The following is a 17839-nucleotide window of genomic DNA, read 5'->3' on the forward strand; positions in this document are numbered from 1 at the left end:
TAATATAAAATTAACATGTGCTTTCGTACAACATTTCTTTTAAATATGTAATATTGATGATCTTGGTAACGCAAAATTTAAATTAATATTGTTATAATGAAATCTATTTCAAAACAATAATTAAATATTTATGTAAAATATATACATATACAATAATTATGATAAAATATTTAAACATATAACTAATATATTAATGTATTTATAATGATAAAAACAAAAAATTATGAAATGCTTTGAATGATATACCATTATTAATAAGCATATATGTAAATCATAATTTCTCAATAAATTATGTATTACATACATTATATACATAATTTTTTTAACTTTTTAACAATTATATATTAATTTTTAATTATTTTATATATTAATATATTATAAATAATATATCATAATTATGTATATATTATATCTGGCATTATCTTCTCTTGCGCAACAATGAAAAAGCAGATGTAGGTAAAAAAATTGGAACGCGCGTTCAGGAAATTATCGAAAATATTATTGAAATTGATCGACAAATGACGCATTTCTAATTGTAGTTGTATTTATAGTCAATAAAACTTTTATAATAATTTTATATTATCTAAAAATAATGCATTATAAACTTTGCGTGCACCATCATAAAATGCTAAGTGCATACAATAGTACATATGCCTTGAAATTATCACAGCACATTCTTGCAATTGTTTAATTTTTAATTCATGGATCATGTTAAATTGTTATTAATATAAATTTTTGGTACTTTCATAGAAAAGAATAAAGAAATAAAATATTTATTTTTATATTTTATAAAAAGAAGAAATGAGATACCGCTTTACAGTAATGATTTTGCCAGATCATGATGGGCTAACAAATTTATTTATTCATCACATATAATCAAACTAACAATAAGTAATAGAAATATTCACTGTATTATTGTGACGACATATCATCAAATGTATCAATTTGCATTATCTTTGTTATTATCCCAGAAAAACGTCTTATTTTATGAAGAGAAAGTCAAATATGTATGTATCAGACAAAGATTCATTCATAAATTCTGAACAATTTTCTCACGACGAACTTTTTTCTCTTCCTACTTCGTCGTAATATAATCATTAATATAACAATTATTTTATTAATAAATTTTTAATTCTTTTATTGAGGAAATAGACCGATTGTTCAAGGAACTCACAGAAACTATGATAACCCTGAGACTTTCTGTATATATATTTAAACAGACATGCACACAATTTATTATATGTAAGATCAATGCTTATATTTTATTATAATTTAAACGTTAGAAAATATATTAAACAAAATAAAAAAAGATTTCAGGCATTATATAGCGATCTTTTATCTTCCAGCTGAATGAATAAAAACTTTAACGCGACATAATTACAAAAAATATACATTATATTCATATACTAATCCTATATCAAGGATATGGATGTATCACATTGAAATTTATGATACTATTTTTCAGTCCAACGAGAGTTTGCATTTTAAAATACTTAAAGCAAGATTACTGCAATCTATGACGCATATACACAAAAATTAGACTATGTAACAAGTATATGTAACAAAATTAAAATCTGTGTTTTTACCCTCTATGTCAGTCACATCCAGAATTTTATTAATTAGTACTAGAGTATAAGAGCGCGCTGCGACATTATTGCAAGCACGCTTGAACCTTCTCGATCCATTCCTGCGCCGTGGCTGCATCGGCGGCGCAAAAGTTATACGTCCGTCTGTTCGTACGAAGCTGTAAAGAAAACGATTCTATCATGTTTGTATACATCGTGCAATATAACATAAGTTATATTTAAAGGATATAATGTCGAAAATAAATCGGCTTGCAAAATTAAAAAAAATACACACAAGAGTCAGTAACGCGTATGATACTTTGCATGTTGTAATTTATTTTATCCGAAATTGCTTATACTTGAAGAGTCGATTTATTTTTTTGTATATTTAGATCGCGTATATTTTTTCTATTAAAATAAGAATATATACTTACATCAAAGAAGGATTTATCATCCGTTTTCTTTGGTGGTCCGGGCATCGGCGCAGCTGGAGTAACAGAGACCACCTCAGCCAAATCTGCAATTTTGTGCAATTTGATTTCGTATAATACATATCCTGTTTAAACTTTTCCTCCCTTATCACATCAATTTGCATGTTCAACTACATACCTATATATCCTTTACAATGTGAATCCTCTACTGCATCATAATATCTCAATTGATGCTTTATAGAATCCAGTACAAACCATCTTTGCTTCCAGCCCTTTAATAAAGCTCCCCGTTTATAAAGATAGCCCTCGTGCGTTCTATTTTCTGCCACATTGCTCGAAAATTGTTCATAATATTGTTGAGAGCTGGTTTGTATAGTTGTTACACCTACGAGCAAAATGCAAAAAAACTCGACATTAATATGAAAAAAATTTGGAGAGACGATAACGATATATAACTGTGAAGATTATATGCGAAAGAAAGCTGTGCTTAATTTAATCTAATGAAACTTGCGCATACTTGAGTTTACGCTTCCGTTATCGCCCCCGCTTCTCGTGAGGGTGTGAGTCTGGAGATTATCTGTCACAGCTTTATACTTTGTGCAATTCTTTGGCACAGCATCCGCGCATTTATCATGACACACATGGCCGCAGTCGATACACCTTAATCCAGCCTTCACGGGACCCCATAGTACGCCGGAGCACGCATCGCAGTGAGTCGGCGTCGCGGAATCCAATCGTTCGAATCTTCGATAAATGTAAAATGTGATTTGTATTTGGTTAATTTCAATTTATTATTTTAGAGATATGGATCTCGATTGATACCTGTGCGGATGCGCGTACACGGAGCCTTCGTTCCCGGTGGTGTTCCCACCAGCGAGTTTGCCACGTAACAGCAATTCCAAGGTGGAACGTTTGTGAATCAATCGACCGTGGTATCGTACTAGTGCCGTACTGAACGACGCGTGTCGCTGAAGAAAAAAGAGGCAATCCAAATGTGAAATTCAATAATTAAAATTCGCGTAAGCTTTTCTATGATATCTACAATATATCCGTAATAATTGTAACTTACGGCAAGCGAGTCGGTATTCGGCAATTCGAGTTTATCCCAAAGTACTTTCCACTTTTGCGGTAGGTGGCCCAACTCGGTCTCCAATTTATGAATCTCCTCCAAGAGATGTGAGAACTGATCAGGCACCATTGCGCTAACTCCATCATATCTAGAAACGAATTACGTGTCATTTCAGCATACAGAATGCTAAAATGTGGCATTTAAAATCGATTCGCTCACCCCTGAGTGACCACTTTACGATTGCTCTTCACCACACCATCCGCAGCCTCGGCCTCTTCCTCCTGCTGGGAATCCTGCTGCAACACTTCGAGATCGTACGCCGGACCATGTGCCAACTCCTCTTCCAGGTAGAACTGCCAGATGTCAAGGCTCGGTAAATGCGAGACCGGTCGCAGAACAGGATTCTCCGTGTTGGGCGTATACATGAAATTGTAAAAGAGTGGACATCTCGCGTGCTGCTTCTCCACGTAATCGAATATACTCTGCCCGAGATTGCAGCCAGTATTTCCAGTTCCTGCTAGTCTACCGCCAGGATAGATCGTGTCGTCGTCGCTGCCGGTATCCACGCCTTTATGATGACTCGTCAAGGAACCCCTTTTATCCTCGATGGCGGTGATACCGCACTCAACTCGGTCAAATTCGCAGTCTAGCAGAAACGTGCGGAAACGGCAAGACACCGAATGATAAGCCAAGAATTTCAGATAATATTCGTTGAATTCGAAGGCCAGAGGAAATTGTTTCTGTATCTGATGCACTATATCGAGAAACTGTAGGAAAGTGGGTGTGAAATTTGTCGTCTGCGAGTTTGCGGCGAGATTGCTCCTGTGACCAAATCTGTGTCCGAATCCAAGCCATTCCTTCTCGATCAGGACTCTGAAACCATCGATTGTACGATAGTGCGGATCCAGGCACACCTGCGCTACGGAGCAAACGGTAGTCGTGGTATCCCAACCATCCTCCAGACAGACAGCCACTGACGAACCTTGCATGTCCATAAGGTCAATAACCGCACCTGCCAATTGCATCAAATTTTGCAATTGCTGCAACCATTCCGAACTCTCAATCAGCCTGTAGAAGCTCTGATCGGGCTCCACGTTTGGCGAGCTTGGCACGCATGCTCGCATTAATTTCTTAAACGCCGCTTTGGTATGTCTCACGTCATAGTATTCCACTGGAATGAAATCTGTTTTGGGAGCGGATTCCGCCTTCACGCCCTTCATGTGCGCCTTCTCGCCCAGAATATAGAGAGCCGCGCGCTGAAACGTGTGAACACATTCCGTGCCACTGTCGGAATCCGCGGAATGTCTAACAGTTCCGCGCTGATGATGAACGGAAGTCAGGGAAGCTTGCGAGTTGTGCCTCTTGTCCTTCAAAGAACCCCATCGACCAAAATTCTTTGGACCTTTGCCGCCTGACGAGCTGAAAGTGCTGAGAGGTTTGTTAAACGGATTACGACGGGACTGCTCAGGAGTGACAATGCGATCTTCCGCCGCCAGCAACAGCGAGTCTATACTTAAAGAACTGTCAGACATGCCCCAAGCAGAACCCTGTCGCAGTACAGAGAGCGGCGTCGCGGCGACGAGCGCCATCATGTACTTCTCTTGTTCCAGAGAAGAGGTGGTCTCTGAGGACGTGGTCTTGAGGTTACTGCTGGAGGTCGGATGGGCTTTTAACATGCCCATCACGCCTTTCCCATGATAACCCGCGCCCCGTATCAGCAGAGCCTTCGTTCGCGGATGTCTCCAAGTAACGACTGGCATTCTACTGTGACGATGAAGCCTGCAGAAACGTCGGATGCTCTCATCAGACACGGAAGTGGGCACGATTAGAAGCGCAGGGTAACTCCGACAGATCATATAAGCGCAGTTCACTGAGGTTAGCCGGAAAGGTTCGTTGCGACGATTATTGTGCGGTCCGTTCGAATAAAGACCTAGCCGATACCAATCTCTAACATAGCTACGTTCAGATAAACGTTCAAGAGTCTTGGCATCCGTCGGCGGCTGCGTTACCATGCCAGGTATCTCAAAGTCATCGACGCTGAGATCGTCGTCATGACTGAGATCGTTGTTGTCGGTCATCGGTAGACTCATTCGTCCGGGCGATGTCATGTATTTGTTATTGCTGTTAATGAGATTCATATTCGGCAGCACGTACTTCTGTCGCTTGGACGACTGCTTCGGTTTAAAACCGGCCTTGCGTGCAGTCTTCAACAGTGTCTTTTTCGCGAAACCCTTCAGCGTGGCATTCTTTTCCTTATTTTTATGATGCGCCGTCTGTGTGACTAGGATTTGACCGTTGAACGCGAAGTGATGAAAGATGTGCGGCGGATATCGCGCCTTGTGTACGAGTTTCCTTAGGGTATCGATATTCTCAGGCGTGACTTCCTCGTCAAAAGCCAGCTTTATCAACTGGAACGTGCAGGAACGCAATTGCAGACCTTCCTGAAGACATTGATCCAGATGCGCAAGATGTTGCACGGCGACTCGTTTTTCCTTGGTTAGAGATGTCACGGGGAAGGCTCGTACGACCAGTTGCTCGCAGGCAAACGGATCGCAAGGTATACCTTTAAACACTATTCTATAATTCGTAAGAAAGATGGCACCCTCGGCCGGTAAGAGAGGCGGTATCTTGGGCAATCCTGCGGAACTCTCTTCCCTGCCATCTGGCAGCAAATAAACACGCAAGCCGTCCATTATCACTTCCTCGCCAGGCAGCATGTTAGGTGTCAGGATTTTCGGTTTCTGTATCGGCGGCAACCTCTTACTCTCTCTATGGACCGCCTCAAGCGTTTCGATGTGCATATGAACGACGCCTGGAACCATTTGATGCAGACATCGAACGTGTTCAGCGCTGACACCGCCCTCGGTGCAGACGCGATCGACGAATCGCGAAACCATTCGTATGACAGCACTGCCGGTTTCATTTGGATCTGTCTCTTCGAATCCGGACTCGGCATCACCACTGTCACTCGCTACGCTATTCGTGATACTATTACTTGCGCGCTCCTCGTCGTAAATGTGATCCTGACGATGCGTCTTCGAACTAATATCTAACGGTACCAACAGATAGACCATTCTGTTGGCGTAATGAATCGCCTGGCTGTACATAGTGCTCTCCTCGCTGTTCACAAGCTCTTTCTGTTTTTCGGAATCGATGGAAGGCCAGATTCGCATTTGATCCGCGGCAATCTCCAGCGCCGATGGTTCTTGTGCCTGATAAATAGAATATCGATCTCGATACGGAAACTCCTTACCGTCCCGCGGACTGATAGGACTCAGAATACAGTCGTTTATGAGTTTAGGCGAATTGTCACCCGGCAGATACAGGCGCTTGATATCTTTCTGCACATCCAGGTAAAACGCATCCTCCCAGAACTGTTGATTCTGCCATACTGGATGTTCCTGAATACAGGTATATGCAAATTGGATCACACCAGTGCACAATTTTCTGCAGAATGCGGTGGCGAGTGGCAGAAGAGCCGCGGCGACTCCGTGCTCGTCCATCGACGAATCGTCCTGTAATGCACAATTCATCAGACGTACTACTAGATCGAATTGCTGATGTTCCAGCATAGCCTTGTTTCCGACCACGTGTTGCGACAGCTCCATGCAGAGTGCTAAGCGGGCTGCTTTGCTCTTCAAAGCTCGCAAGACAGCTGGAAACGTCTTGCGAGCATCCGAAATCTTGTTCTCGAATATACAGTTGATGCAATTGCGTAACACTTCTAATCTACGAGCAGAGTTGCTGACCAGGTGTCTAGTGTCGTGAACAAACGAGATGTGCGGACCCATGGGCACAATGCGAGGTTGAATCGGTCGTAGAGAAGACAGCCTGACCTTGAGATTATTCTTCGCGAGACCCTCATCAATAATCGCTTGAACTTGCTCAAGATTAATATGCGGGAAGAGAGGTTGATGAATCCTTGCAAACGCACCTTCGGGTGGTTTCAAAATCTTCTGCACATACGGTTGGGGATTCGGATTCTCATTCAAGTACAACTGTTGCGCCAGTTCCTGAATATGCGTCAGAATGACTCGATGATCCTGCGTCTCTTGTTTCAACTGATCACTTAAGTTACTATATAGCTCATCCCACACGTCACAGGGTCTCCATGGCGGACCTCGTTCCGCGATGAAAGATGTAAAAAACATGCAGTCCAAGATCCTCGTGGTGAAATCGCAGTCTGTAAAACCTCTCTCTCCCAAAAATGCCGCTTTATGGAAAGTAATGACCGGTTTCGGATGTATCCGTATCAATGTTAGACAACTCCGGTATCCTTGCAACAACTGAGCAAAGGTTCTCATAAACACTGCTCTAAGCTCCTTATCAAGCATGGGCGAATGCGGCGCTCTGGTAGCAAGCGGAGGGAAAGCGTAATCGGCGCATGTTAATTCTGGCTGCAATACCAAAGACAACGCGTCCTGCGTCTGAGAGAGCAATGGTTCTGGTAATAGAGCAAGCGAAACACCATCGGGAACCGTTATAGAGCCTCCATCTAGATCGGCTATTATTACATCCATCTATAAAAAGGATAAAGTTTATAGCGAATGTTGGACGAGAGAATTTAAACGTGAGACTTTTCGAGATCATATATAAAATTTGCCTTACAAGTTCCGCAACTTCGTATTTTAACGAGCTATGTACACCCATAATGAATGGCGTCGGAGTGCTGAGTATTTCGACTAAAGCCGCAGGCAAAAGAGGAATGTAAACGTGCGAGTATCTGAACGGATACATCAACGCTGTCAGGGCGCGACACCCTTCGGTCAGTCGAGAATAACTAGCAGAATGAAAAAGTATCTTGTGTTCTGTCATGACTGCGCAAAATAATACTAGCACATTACGAATACCTAGAAATTACATTGTATATATCAGTAATATAACCCTATATCGAGGTATTATATGAATCATTCGCAAAAATTTAATTATTACGGTATTCTTACCTAATTGCTGAAATAATAAATTTACACTAGTGTGAGTTATAGGAAGAGAAGGACTAATTGGTGGCTGAAGCGCCTGGCGATCGCCCGCTCCAATACTGAATCGTACCTGTGGCCCACCAGCAGGAGGTACTTGAATACATCCTAATATGTTTCCGACTAAAGTCTCTAATGGTATACCAAGATTTTCCACATACACTGTATAAATGATACCGAGACAGTTCTATAAGAATAATAGATCATTATTAAAAATCATTATAGAATGAAATATAAAATCAATAGTATTAGTTGACGATAATAACTGTACAAATATCCACATACTCTAAATGTTTCTATGTAATCGAGTCTGGAAACCAGCACCAGACATTTGGGTGCATACATAATGCTATGATGTGCAATGGCGGGTATTGCCCTGACCAAAGATCGACTATCTCCATCTACGGGATCCTCTTCCTCATCTACAGGTTTACTTGGCACGATCGAGACCGTTTCATTGAAGCACATACAGGCACAATAATGTCGATTTGCATCGATGTCTGTCAATATCGACACAAAGAAGCGTGGCTCTTGTCTCTCTGTCGACAAAGCCCATCCTTGTGGTTGACAAAACTATGTAGGACATATGTGTAAGTAAAGCAATGATATAATAGATTTGTTTCTGAAAAAAAGAATCAGTTTTGTACCCATTCTATTCCTTCAATGAAAGGTGTATCCGGCCAATCTTTCTCTGGGAATCGTTGCAATATAACTCCGCTACTTACACCACCCCCTATAATCATGATGATATATGTTACATATTTTTTTCAATTTTATACCATATACGGTGATTAAATTTCATTAATTCCATGATTGTAAAATTGACAAAATAATCATATTATATATCTAAATTGCTGGAATGATTCATAAAAGAATTAGACTGTTATTTTTCATTGCGCTTTATTCCTCTTTCCTTGCTACAATCTCTATAAAGTTTGGACAAATATATGTCATTTATCTTAATATAATAAAAACGGGGATAGGGTCAGAAGAGAAAAAATATTGGCTTTAACCGTAATGAGAAGTGTCAGACACAATTTTCGACGATGACTTACTTTCTTTCTCGTGATCGTATCCGACCACTACAAAGTAGTCGGCTAACCGAGACATCTCGGTGTATTCGTGGGGCTGAGTGGGGGTGGTTGCGCTCAACATCCCACGTCGTGTTTGTTGCACGTGATTTCATGGACCGTCGTACCTGGCTCGCGACCTGTGCGGCTCCGGTACAATAATAACTTTTACCACCTACTTACGTCGAACGGTACGGTCGCGCGAATCGATTCGAGAGTATCACAAACATATCTCCTTCAACGTCGTAGCGTTACCAGCGCGTGAGGAACCGGAATCTCGCGCGCGCCAACAACCCTTCGGGGAGAGAAGTTGGCGTTTAAAAAAAAAGAAAGAAAAAAAGGAAGGGGAAGAAAACTGTGCGAGCGAGAAAATCTCGCGAATCCTTTCGCACTCACGGCCACGGGCTCTCGCGTTTTTCTAACGCGACATCGTGTCGTCGCCTCTCGCCGAATTTCGCGGACCCGCCGAAATTAACGATGCCACACCCCGTAGTAACCTTAGTCCATAACCTTCCAAACTCAAACGCCACATTGGGGGTTTATTGAATCCATCCGCGTCGAACACCAAGTCAAGAACCGAAACGCACCGCCACGGTTATGCGAAACGAAGACGAGACAACGCACTCCAGAATTATTATTATTTTTTTTTTTTTTTTTTTTCCTATGCCGGATGTGCCTGTATTCAACGAACGTCGACGTTTTCGATAAGAATCACGCGCGATTGGCGTATAGAGCCCGCCAATTAAATTTGTCGCTTAGAAGCGACAAATAATGCGGTACCACCGATGATCGGTCATGTCACAAACACGTCACAATAATATATATATATATACACGGTCGTCATGTTAGATTTACTCACTGGCTAAAGCAGTTCGATCTTCGATCCAATACTGTACGGATTCTACCTAAAGGCGTATTCGAGTTTGGACTAATCGCACGCGGGGGAAGCGAACATGATTCTTCGTTTTGACAGTTGTTGACAGTTCGCGACAAGATTTCGCGATGAACAGGTTCGAGTACGCCGATTCTCGGCTTATGCCGAATGAGGTTTATGTGAGACGCGATATGGCCGTGCGTCTTTACGACGGCGATACAAAGGTAATTGATGTCACGGATGTATACTTGCGGAGAACGAACTTTCCGAAGACGCACCCAGTGAGCTCCGTTTTTTTTTTAAACCATATAGATAAAAGGATTATTTTAATATTAGGATAACTTTTCACAGACGAACTTCGAAGGCGGCGAATTAATTTTAACTAGTCACAGAATACTCTGGGGCAGACCCGGCGATATACCACGAGGTAATACTTGTTTGTCGCTGTTACTTCGATATATCGTTTTCTTCGAGGAAGAGAATCCCGGACCGTTTTCTTTCGGACGTAGTAAAAAGATTGTATTACATCTCTCCGAACCTGCCGTTGGTGAGATTTAAAATTATAAGACTCAAATAATTAATAAGTTATAAATTAAATTAATAATTTTTGTATTTATATTTATTTAGATAAAATGCCTGGTCCGGCCGATAATAGCCTGTATAATTATGTCAAATTGTCATTTAAAGAAGGTTTAGATTCAAATTTTATAATGCAATTATCCGATACTATTATAAAACGTGTATGGGAGTTGACTCCTACCACAAGTTTAAATGTGCCTAATGATGCGCATGACAATCGAGGAAATTCAAAATTACTACCACAGATAAAAACACGAACGGGTATCATTGGTATCGAAAGAAGTTTGCAAGAAAAGCAGAAAGAAACTGACCAAAATATATCATTGGCATTTCAAGACCTCACAAAACTTATGGATATGGCTAAAGACATGGTGGCCATCTCAAAGACAATCTCTGCTAAAATACGGGTGATTTTCAATGATTCCTTTGTAAGATTGGACAAATTGAAGTTCATAATGCAAGATCATTGCAGGAGAGGCAAGGCGACATAACGGAAGATGAGACTGTCAGATTTAAGGCTTATCTAATGAGCTTAGGTATCGATGATCCGGTAACAAGAGATGCGTACAAGAGCAGAAACGAATACTTTGAACAATTAGCAAAACAACTTGCATATATCTTAGAAGAACCAATAAAGGTTTGCAATTTACATATTTTGCAAATATGTAACGAGGATATGTAAAGATGGGAAATGTTATAACTGATTTCAGGAAATAGGTGGCATGATGACGCTTACAGATGTTTATTGCCGTGTAAATAGAGCAAGAGGTTTAGAACTTTTGTCTCCCGAGGATTTGTTACACGCTAGTAGACGATTGGCGCCCTTAGGTTTACCGATTGTATTAAGAAGCTTTGATAGCGGCGTTATGGTTCTCCAAATTCGTTCTCACGACGATAATGCTGTTGTGGATCGCATAACGGAATTGGTAAATATTTGATCGCACGAACACTAAGAAAATGAAAATTTTTAATCTATCCATTCTATCTTATCTGCATAAAACTTTCAGTTAAGGGAAAAGGAATCTATGACGGCCGAAGATCTGGCACAATCGGAGGGTATATCAGTATTGTTAGCGCGCGAGCGATTGCTAGTCACAGAAAAGCACGGCAAAGCGTGCAGAGACGATTCAATAGAGGCTTTGAGATTTTATCCGAATTTATTTTTAGAAGAGATAGCTAGTAAGTAATTTTCAGTTCCCCTGTAAGCATATGATAGTTATATATATATATATATATATATATATATATATATATATATATATATAATAATCAGATTAACATTGGTCATCATGTAAAACACCAATAGTTCAAGGTTTTATATATTTCTTAAGCCTTCATATATGCTCAAAGTATAGCTAAATCAATTAAACAGTTATTTCGTAAAATATACGAAAATAATTATTTTCTTATAATTATATATAATTTGTATATATCTTATTCCTATATCTAAATTATATTTTTTGAATAATTTAAATCTTTCAAGATAATAATTACTTCTTTGTGTATATATTACATAAACATGGTATGAATCAAAAATTATACCGAATCGCATATTTTATATTCCGCAGCCAGAAGAATTTTGGAAAAAAGTTAGAAAGCTAAACTTATTTTAAATTATATGGGATTATGTGTGTGCACATATATATGTATGTGTGTGTGTATTATTGTAAAGGTGCAATAAAATAAATTTTATATCTATATTAACATAATCTCTCTTGACACAATCGATGCTTGAGAAGATAAAAAACACTGATTGATGGGAGAAATTAATTAAGATAACATATATACATAGATGATGAATATATGGTATACACACATTATAAATGAAAATAAATGTGTATTTTAAACTTGTTTTAACACAACAAGTGTAAGATAAGACAATGAAGTCCAAGGCATCATGCATTTTAATTGAAATATATTTTTTCAGATTTATTCATTGAACGAACTGTGTAAATAGAACCGCAACCATGATTAACAATAATCGTGTATAATTAATAATACATGATTTTCCGTATCTATATTATTTATGCATATACAGTATACAGGATGGAGATTATTTTCTAAAATAGCAATTCAATACATTTGCTATTATATTCTTTGATAAATTTAGAATCGACTTTCCCTTAAATATCTTATCTTTTTTCACTTTTCATTTTTCACGATTAAATATCTTAGTAATTAAGAGTTAAATTAAAATTCTCTCAAAGTATGCTACTTGAAATTATATAACATAAAGAATAAGATTTTGTTATTCTCTTGTACTGATGAAGTTTAATCTGAAGAAAATAATTTTAATTAATTTCAGTCTTTAATTTTAACTTCTTTATAATTAAAAAATATTAGTGGGTGTTTCAATACTTGTTCAATACTACTTTCATACTTTGGTCATCAAAAAATTCAGTCTAAACATAATCCAAGAATATATCGACAAATTCTGATCCACTATTTCAGATGCACCCTGTATTAGACACGTGTTATATATTGTACAGCATGTAAATATCCGCCGTACAATACCGTCCACTATCGGTAAATTACAGTCCTCCACAAGTCAATGCAGTTAAATTTGTTCGCACAATTAATATAGTATAGTACAAGATGTCGTATAATAATACATATATATATAGTATACCTTTGACGAACACAAGCTCGAACGTACCTGTTCGTTTAAAAACAGTTACTTTATAAATATTAATTTATTCATCAAAAAGTCCGATTACTTTTATGTCCAATTAATACATACTTGGGACAAGATAACAGTCATTTGTGTGTGACATCCATAATTATTTACATATTGTACTAAATACTCGTTGAAAATAAAATAAAAAATTTACGCACGCGCATTTTATTCAATTTCTTTATAAAGATTAATGTCGAAATTGTTACGATTAATTTGCGCGAGCGATAATTAATTTTTCCACTAATTCCTAATGATTTTAACATTCGAGGTACGTTCGAGTGCATTTTAAAATGCAATAAGGAAGGCTTGGCAAGGTTCATTCTTTAAAAGGTCTTATTTTAATCAACGAGATACGAAGACTATAACGCATATATACATATACAGGATGGGGTGTGAATGTGCCCTTATTATATCACAGAGAGGCGTAACAAAAATATAAAATAATTTAAATTTTATATAGTATTTTGTATGTGAACTTTTTCTCGCGTTTCATTCATGCAATGCTATGTGTTTTTCGTGATTCGTCCCACAAATTGTTAACATTGTAAAATTATTAATAATACCGATATATGTTGAAATATCTACCCATCGACGCGCATATAGTATTGCTATATCATTTATTTATTAACATATTGCTAGTAACATATAGTTTTCAATGTTGACGTGCGCCTTGAGGATTTAACAAAAATTAATTTTTTAAATCTATTCTATTAAAAAAGAAGCAATAATTATTGATACGCATATAGTGACTGTTTGTGATACGAATCACTCTACACTATTATTGTCATTATCATTCGGTTCTCTCTCTTTCTCTCATTCTCTCTGGTTATCTCTCTTTTCTTTTGTATTACATTTTTTGAATTTCTTCTTTAATATCCTCTTATCCCCTCGTCCTCGCCTACTCTTTTTCTATGCTGTAATCGCCTTTCCACTGTCTTTCATTCTTCTACTTTTATCGTTTTCTATCTTTTATCATATTATAACTAGCCTTTGACAAAATTAAATTCTGAAAAACGAGATGCAAACTATTAAACAACTCTCATTTCTTTCCCCCTGAACTCGTCCTGCGCATGTAGTATCATATCAGATTAACGTATACACGGGAATCCCGAGAACGGTGCGTATATCAGTAGCAATAACTTGAAAGAATATCCTCTTGTATTACTTCACGTAACGATAACTTTATCGTTGCGAGAAAATCAAGTTACGAAAAAATCCAACGCTTTTTCCACAACCGTTTTCGGAGACACCGTATATACGACGTCTACGTGTAGACAAACACGTAGACACATTATAGCAGACGCGTAATATACGCATAGACGTAAATCGCCCATAGGTATTAAGAATAAAAGTTCAGTTTGTGCTGATGATATACAACAGTGTTAGATGCTAATATGCCATTCTTGGCTTATATATAATATATATATGTATGCATACAGATTATGCGTATATTCGCTTATGTACAATATCTCATTATCAAGTATACACACATACATAGCTCGTATGCACGCACGCACAGCTTTAAATTAGAATCTGCAAATTATATATAATTGTACGTATTATTTAACGCGAAAAAAGCTGTTTTCGAGCTATTTCGATTAAGCTACTTAAAAGACGATAAAGTTGCAATTTCAAACTTAAATTATCAATAAAGAAAATTTTAATTTTAATCGTAAATTTAAGCAATTTTAGCAAAAGTTAGAAATGAATAAATTGTTAAATTAACTATAGGTAAAATATATTATATAGCTCTAAGTGTCGCATATAAGAAGCTTACAAAAAATGTTATAATAGTATAATCTTTTCCACTATTATTAGCCACCGTTATTAAAGACATTCATCACTATGATTCTCGCAAAATACATCTCCTCCACTATCTCTCTGTCGCGTGATTTTCCGTCTATCTAAATTTATTCTCGCGTATATAATATGTAATGAAGAGATAAGAATATCGTTCGCAAAGGGAATGTGCCTTACAATTAGATTTATGAAGATTAATGGGAAGTGAGCGATATTAGTCCCATTAGTAATTGGCGATAGAAAAATCTGCATAAGTTAATAAGTGCGAATAGTGGATTTTTATGAGACGAGAAGAGTGTACAGTATAGATTGTAAAATTTTGCTCGTAATAATGTATCTTCTTTTTTCTTTTTATGTATATATATAATATATACATACATGTATGCGCGCGTGTACAAAGACTAAGCTTGCAAGTTCCATCATGTATATGAAGAGGTATAAAAGTTATAGAATAGGCGTTGAGGTCCAAAAGGCTGTCTAATTCGTGCGAGTCGTTTAACGATCGTTTTTTTTCTTTTTCTTTTTAGTAGTGATCGAATGTCACCGGTTCGTTCGAGGGTATCGGAACTGTGTATCTGAAGAATTTGTACGCCGATGGTTTCAATCGCGCTTTATAAACAACACAGAATTAGAAGAAACTCACAGAAATTTATTTTGCGTAATTAAATTTTTAAATTTTAATCTTCAAGATTTGGAATTATTTAAAAAATAAATTTTCTGTCATTTCTTTCTAATTTATGAAAACTAATATTTTATATTTCTGACAATTGAGATAACTGTCCAAAATGGAATTGGAAATATTTCATTGAGCTAATTATAATAATTTCTATATAAAAAATTAGCTTTTAATTCTGTTAGAAAAATTAAAATAGAAAGGAATAATTTCAACACAAGATTCTCAAGTTAGATCAATCCTAAAATTTAAGAACTCTGTGCATCACAAAATCATTCTAAACAATTTCATTTTTAATTCGTCTAATTTTATAGAGCAAATAACGTTCATTTTTATTATCGTTGAATCCTAGCAAAAAAAATGCACTTAAATTCTGCTGTTATCTATTATAATAAATTTAAGAAACGCGTTGAATAAATTCTCAAATTATAAATTGCGAAGGAGCAGTCACATACGTCCCTATATGGATCACTATCACATATAGTGACAGAATTTTTCGTAAGATAATTATAGAAGAGAGAGAGAGGTTTACAGAGTTTTCCCTTACATGCTAATTTTACGATATTTCTCTCTTATATCTAATCTAGTTAAATTCTAATGATAGTCAAAAATTGTGACCCTTAGTTTTTAAAAGGCGACATATAATTGCCTAAAAATCAATATATTTATATAGGGAGCTATGGCACTTACATAAATCGTGTTTATCTTTTCACGAATGCAGAATCGTTATATCTATTGCAAAAGCTGCCAATCTCTCAAGATAGTTCCGACACCATCGAATGTTGCAATTGGGCTTCGATTTTTCGTCGCGTAGATTATCTTGTTATGGAATAGATCGTAATCGATCGTGTGATTAGAATTAATGCACATATGTGAAAAAATACATTCTTATCGTTTTTATTTACGGCAATAATCATTGCGTAATAACCGTGCGCTATCGTATTGTTTTATGGATGATAATTATTAAATCATATATATGATGCAAGGAAAGTGATATTATGAATAATATCGAAAAGAACTCAAAATTCATCTATCACTCCAAGAAAATAAAAAATCAATGTTTTCATAATAGTGATAAATGAATTGCAACAATGATAGTGATAAATGAATTGCGGGAAAATGATTTACTAACAATTATGTGATTGATTTTCAAGTCGCGTGGCGTCATACGTTCGTAGTTTGATTCCTAAGAGGAAAATTTGCAATTAAAATATCTCTAAAAAAGAGATCCATAAAATGCAAAAAGTAATTGCTTCAAAGAGTTAATTGCTTCGAGAGAGATATGTAACAGAACACATTACTAGAAATTTTATGTCGTATTTCAGTCGGTCAAATTCCTCCAGTTCTATCTATCCTTTTAGAAGAAAGATTTAATCTTGCTACTTAATCGATTGTAGTTTGCACAATTTTTCGAATAATGACGTACGCGCAAAATTTGCACTTGACGAGTTCATTTTCTACAAACTGGAGAATTAAGATAAGTAATATCGGTTCTCGCGACGTGCGGTAAGATTCCGTATCAATTATAAATTTCTTTGTTAAACGATGTCACACATTTATCACCCACAGTGATCTGAACGACCGTTCGTCTGAATGTTAACGTACTAGATAAATAGGATACTTATAGCATCACGCATCTCTGCGTGTGTATGAGAGATCATTTCTTATTTTACGTTTAGATTATACAAATACGCGTGTATCTCTTCCGGACACGCATAAATACATCAAAGAACGCGGGCATGACACAAAACTTTATACGAGATGGTACACGCGCGCTCGAAAAATAATACTTTAAGACTCTGCTTTCCGCCGCTCCGATCATCCTTTCGTTCTCGTCCTGCGAACGCGACGATTCCGCTTCTACTTTCTGAGTGGGTGCCACATGGCGACTGGACGCCGCAAGGCCGCCAACATTTGTCTCCAATGCGCCAACGCTTTTCCCGTCGAGGTAGATCCTATGATGATGTGGCCGACAGAGTACGCCTTTGGATTCGTACCTTGGTCGCCGTTCAATTCCGCCACCGTCAATCTCAACTGTATAGTCTGGGAAAAGGTATATTCGATAGAAATATTTCTATATAGTTAGATATAAATTTGTAGGCAGAACATACATCGATTTATAAAA

General features: G+C 37.3%; 3 protein-coding genes across 10 annotated transcripts in view; 1 reads left to right on the top strand and 2 right to left on the bottom strand.

Moving 5' to 3' along the window:
* Window positions 1-407: 407 nt before the first annotated feature.
* Window positions 408-9869, bottom strand: Sbf (SET domain binding factor). The gene is made up of 12 exons (XM_070313463.1): window positions 9097-9869; window positions 8689-8774; window positions 8327-8614; window positions 8009-8228; window positions 7674-7915; window positions 3285-7585; window positions 3066-3213; window positions 2819-2964; window positions 2514-2740; window positions 2175-2381; window positions 2000-2082; window positions 408-1744 (listed from the first exon to the last, which is right to left on the bottom strand). Exons 1-12 carry the CDS (start codon window positions 9194-9196, stop codon window positions 1652-1654), a joined length of 6141 nt encoding a protein of 2046 aa, XP_070169564.1. The 5' UTR covers window positions 9197-9869; the 3' UTR covers window positions 408-1651.
* On the top strand, window positions 9708-15007 carry Vps36 (vacuolar protein sorting 36). Of its 5 annotated transcripts, none has more exons than XM_070313470.1 (7): window positions 9708-10266; window positions 10337-10532; window positions 10613-10971; window positions 11037-11201; window positions 11275-11490; window positions 11572-11743; window positions 12137-12467. In XM_070313470.1, exons 1-7 carry the CDS (start codon window positions 10114-10116, stop codon window positions 12175-12177), a joined length of 1302 nt encoding a protein of 433 aa, XP_070169571.1. In that variant the 5' UTR covers window positions 9708-10113; the 3' UTR covers window positions 12178-12467. The 5 variants fall into 5 exon arrangements, with proteins under 5 accessions (XP_070169571.1, XP_070169578.1, XP_070169585.1 ...); XM_070313477.1 differs by lacking the exon at window positions 12137-12467 and adding an exon at window positions 12492-15007 and having other exon boundaries at window positions 9709-10266; XM_070313484.1 differs by having other exon boundaries at window positions 9709-10266; window positions 12133-12467.
* Window positions 15008-15997: 990 nt separating this feature from the next.
* LOC138943016 (uncharacterized) overlaps window positions 15998-17839 on the bottom strand; it is a 129817-nt gene continuing 127975 nt past the window's right edge. For all 4 annotated transcript variants that reach the window (XM_070313559.1, XM_070313551.1, XM_070313545.1 and 1 more), the window contains exon 14: window positions 15998-17757. In XM_070313559.1, the coding sequence (XP_070169660.1) occupies window positions 17575-17757 (183 nt within the window). In that variant the 3' untranslated portion in view covers window positions 15998-17574. The remainder of the gene's footprint in view (window positions 17758-17839) is intronic.

Source organism: Polyergus mexicanus, unplaced genomic scaffold (assembly GCF_030449975.1).
Source record: "Polyergus mexicanus isolate NDT 795.1 unplaced genomic scaffold, iyPolMexi1.0 SCAF_2, whole genome shotgun sequence".
NCBI lineage: Eukaryota > Metazoa > Arthropoda > Insecta > Hymenoptera > Formicidae > Polyergus > Polyergus mexicanus.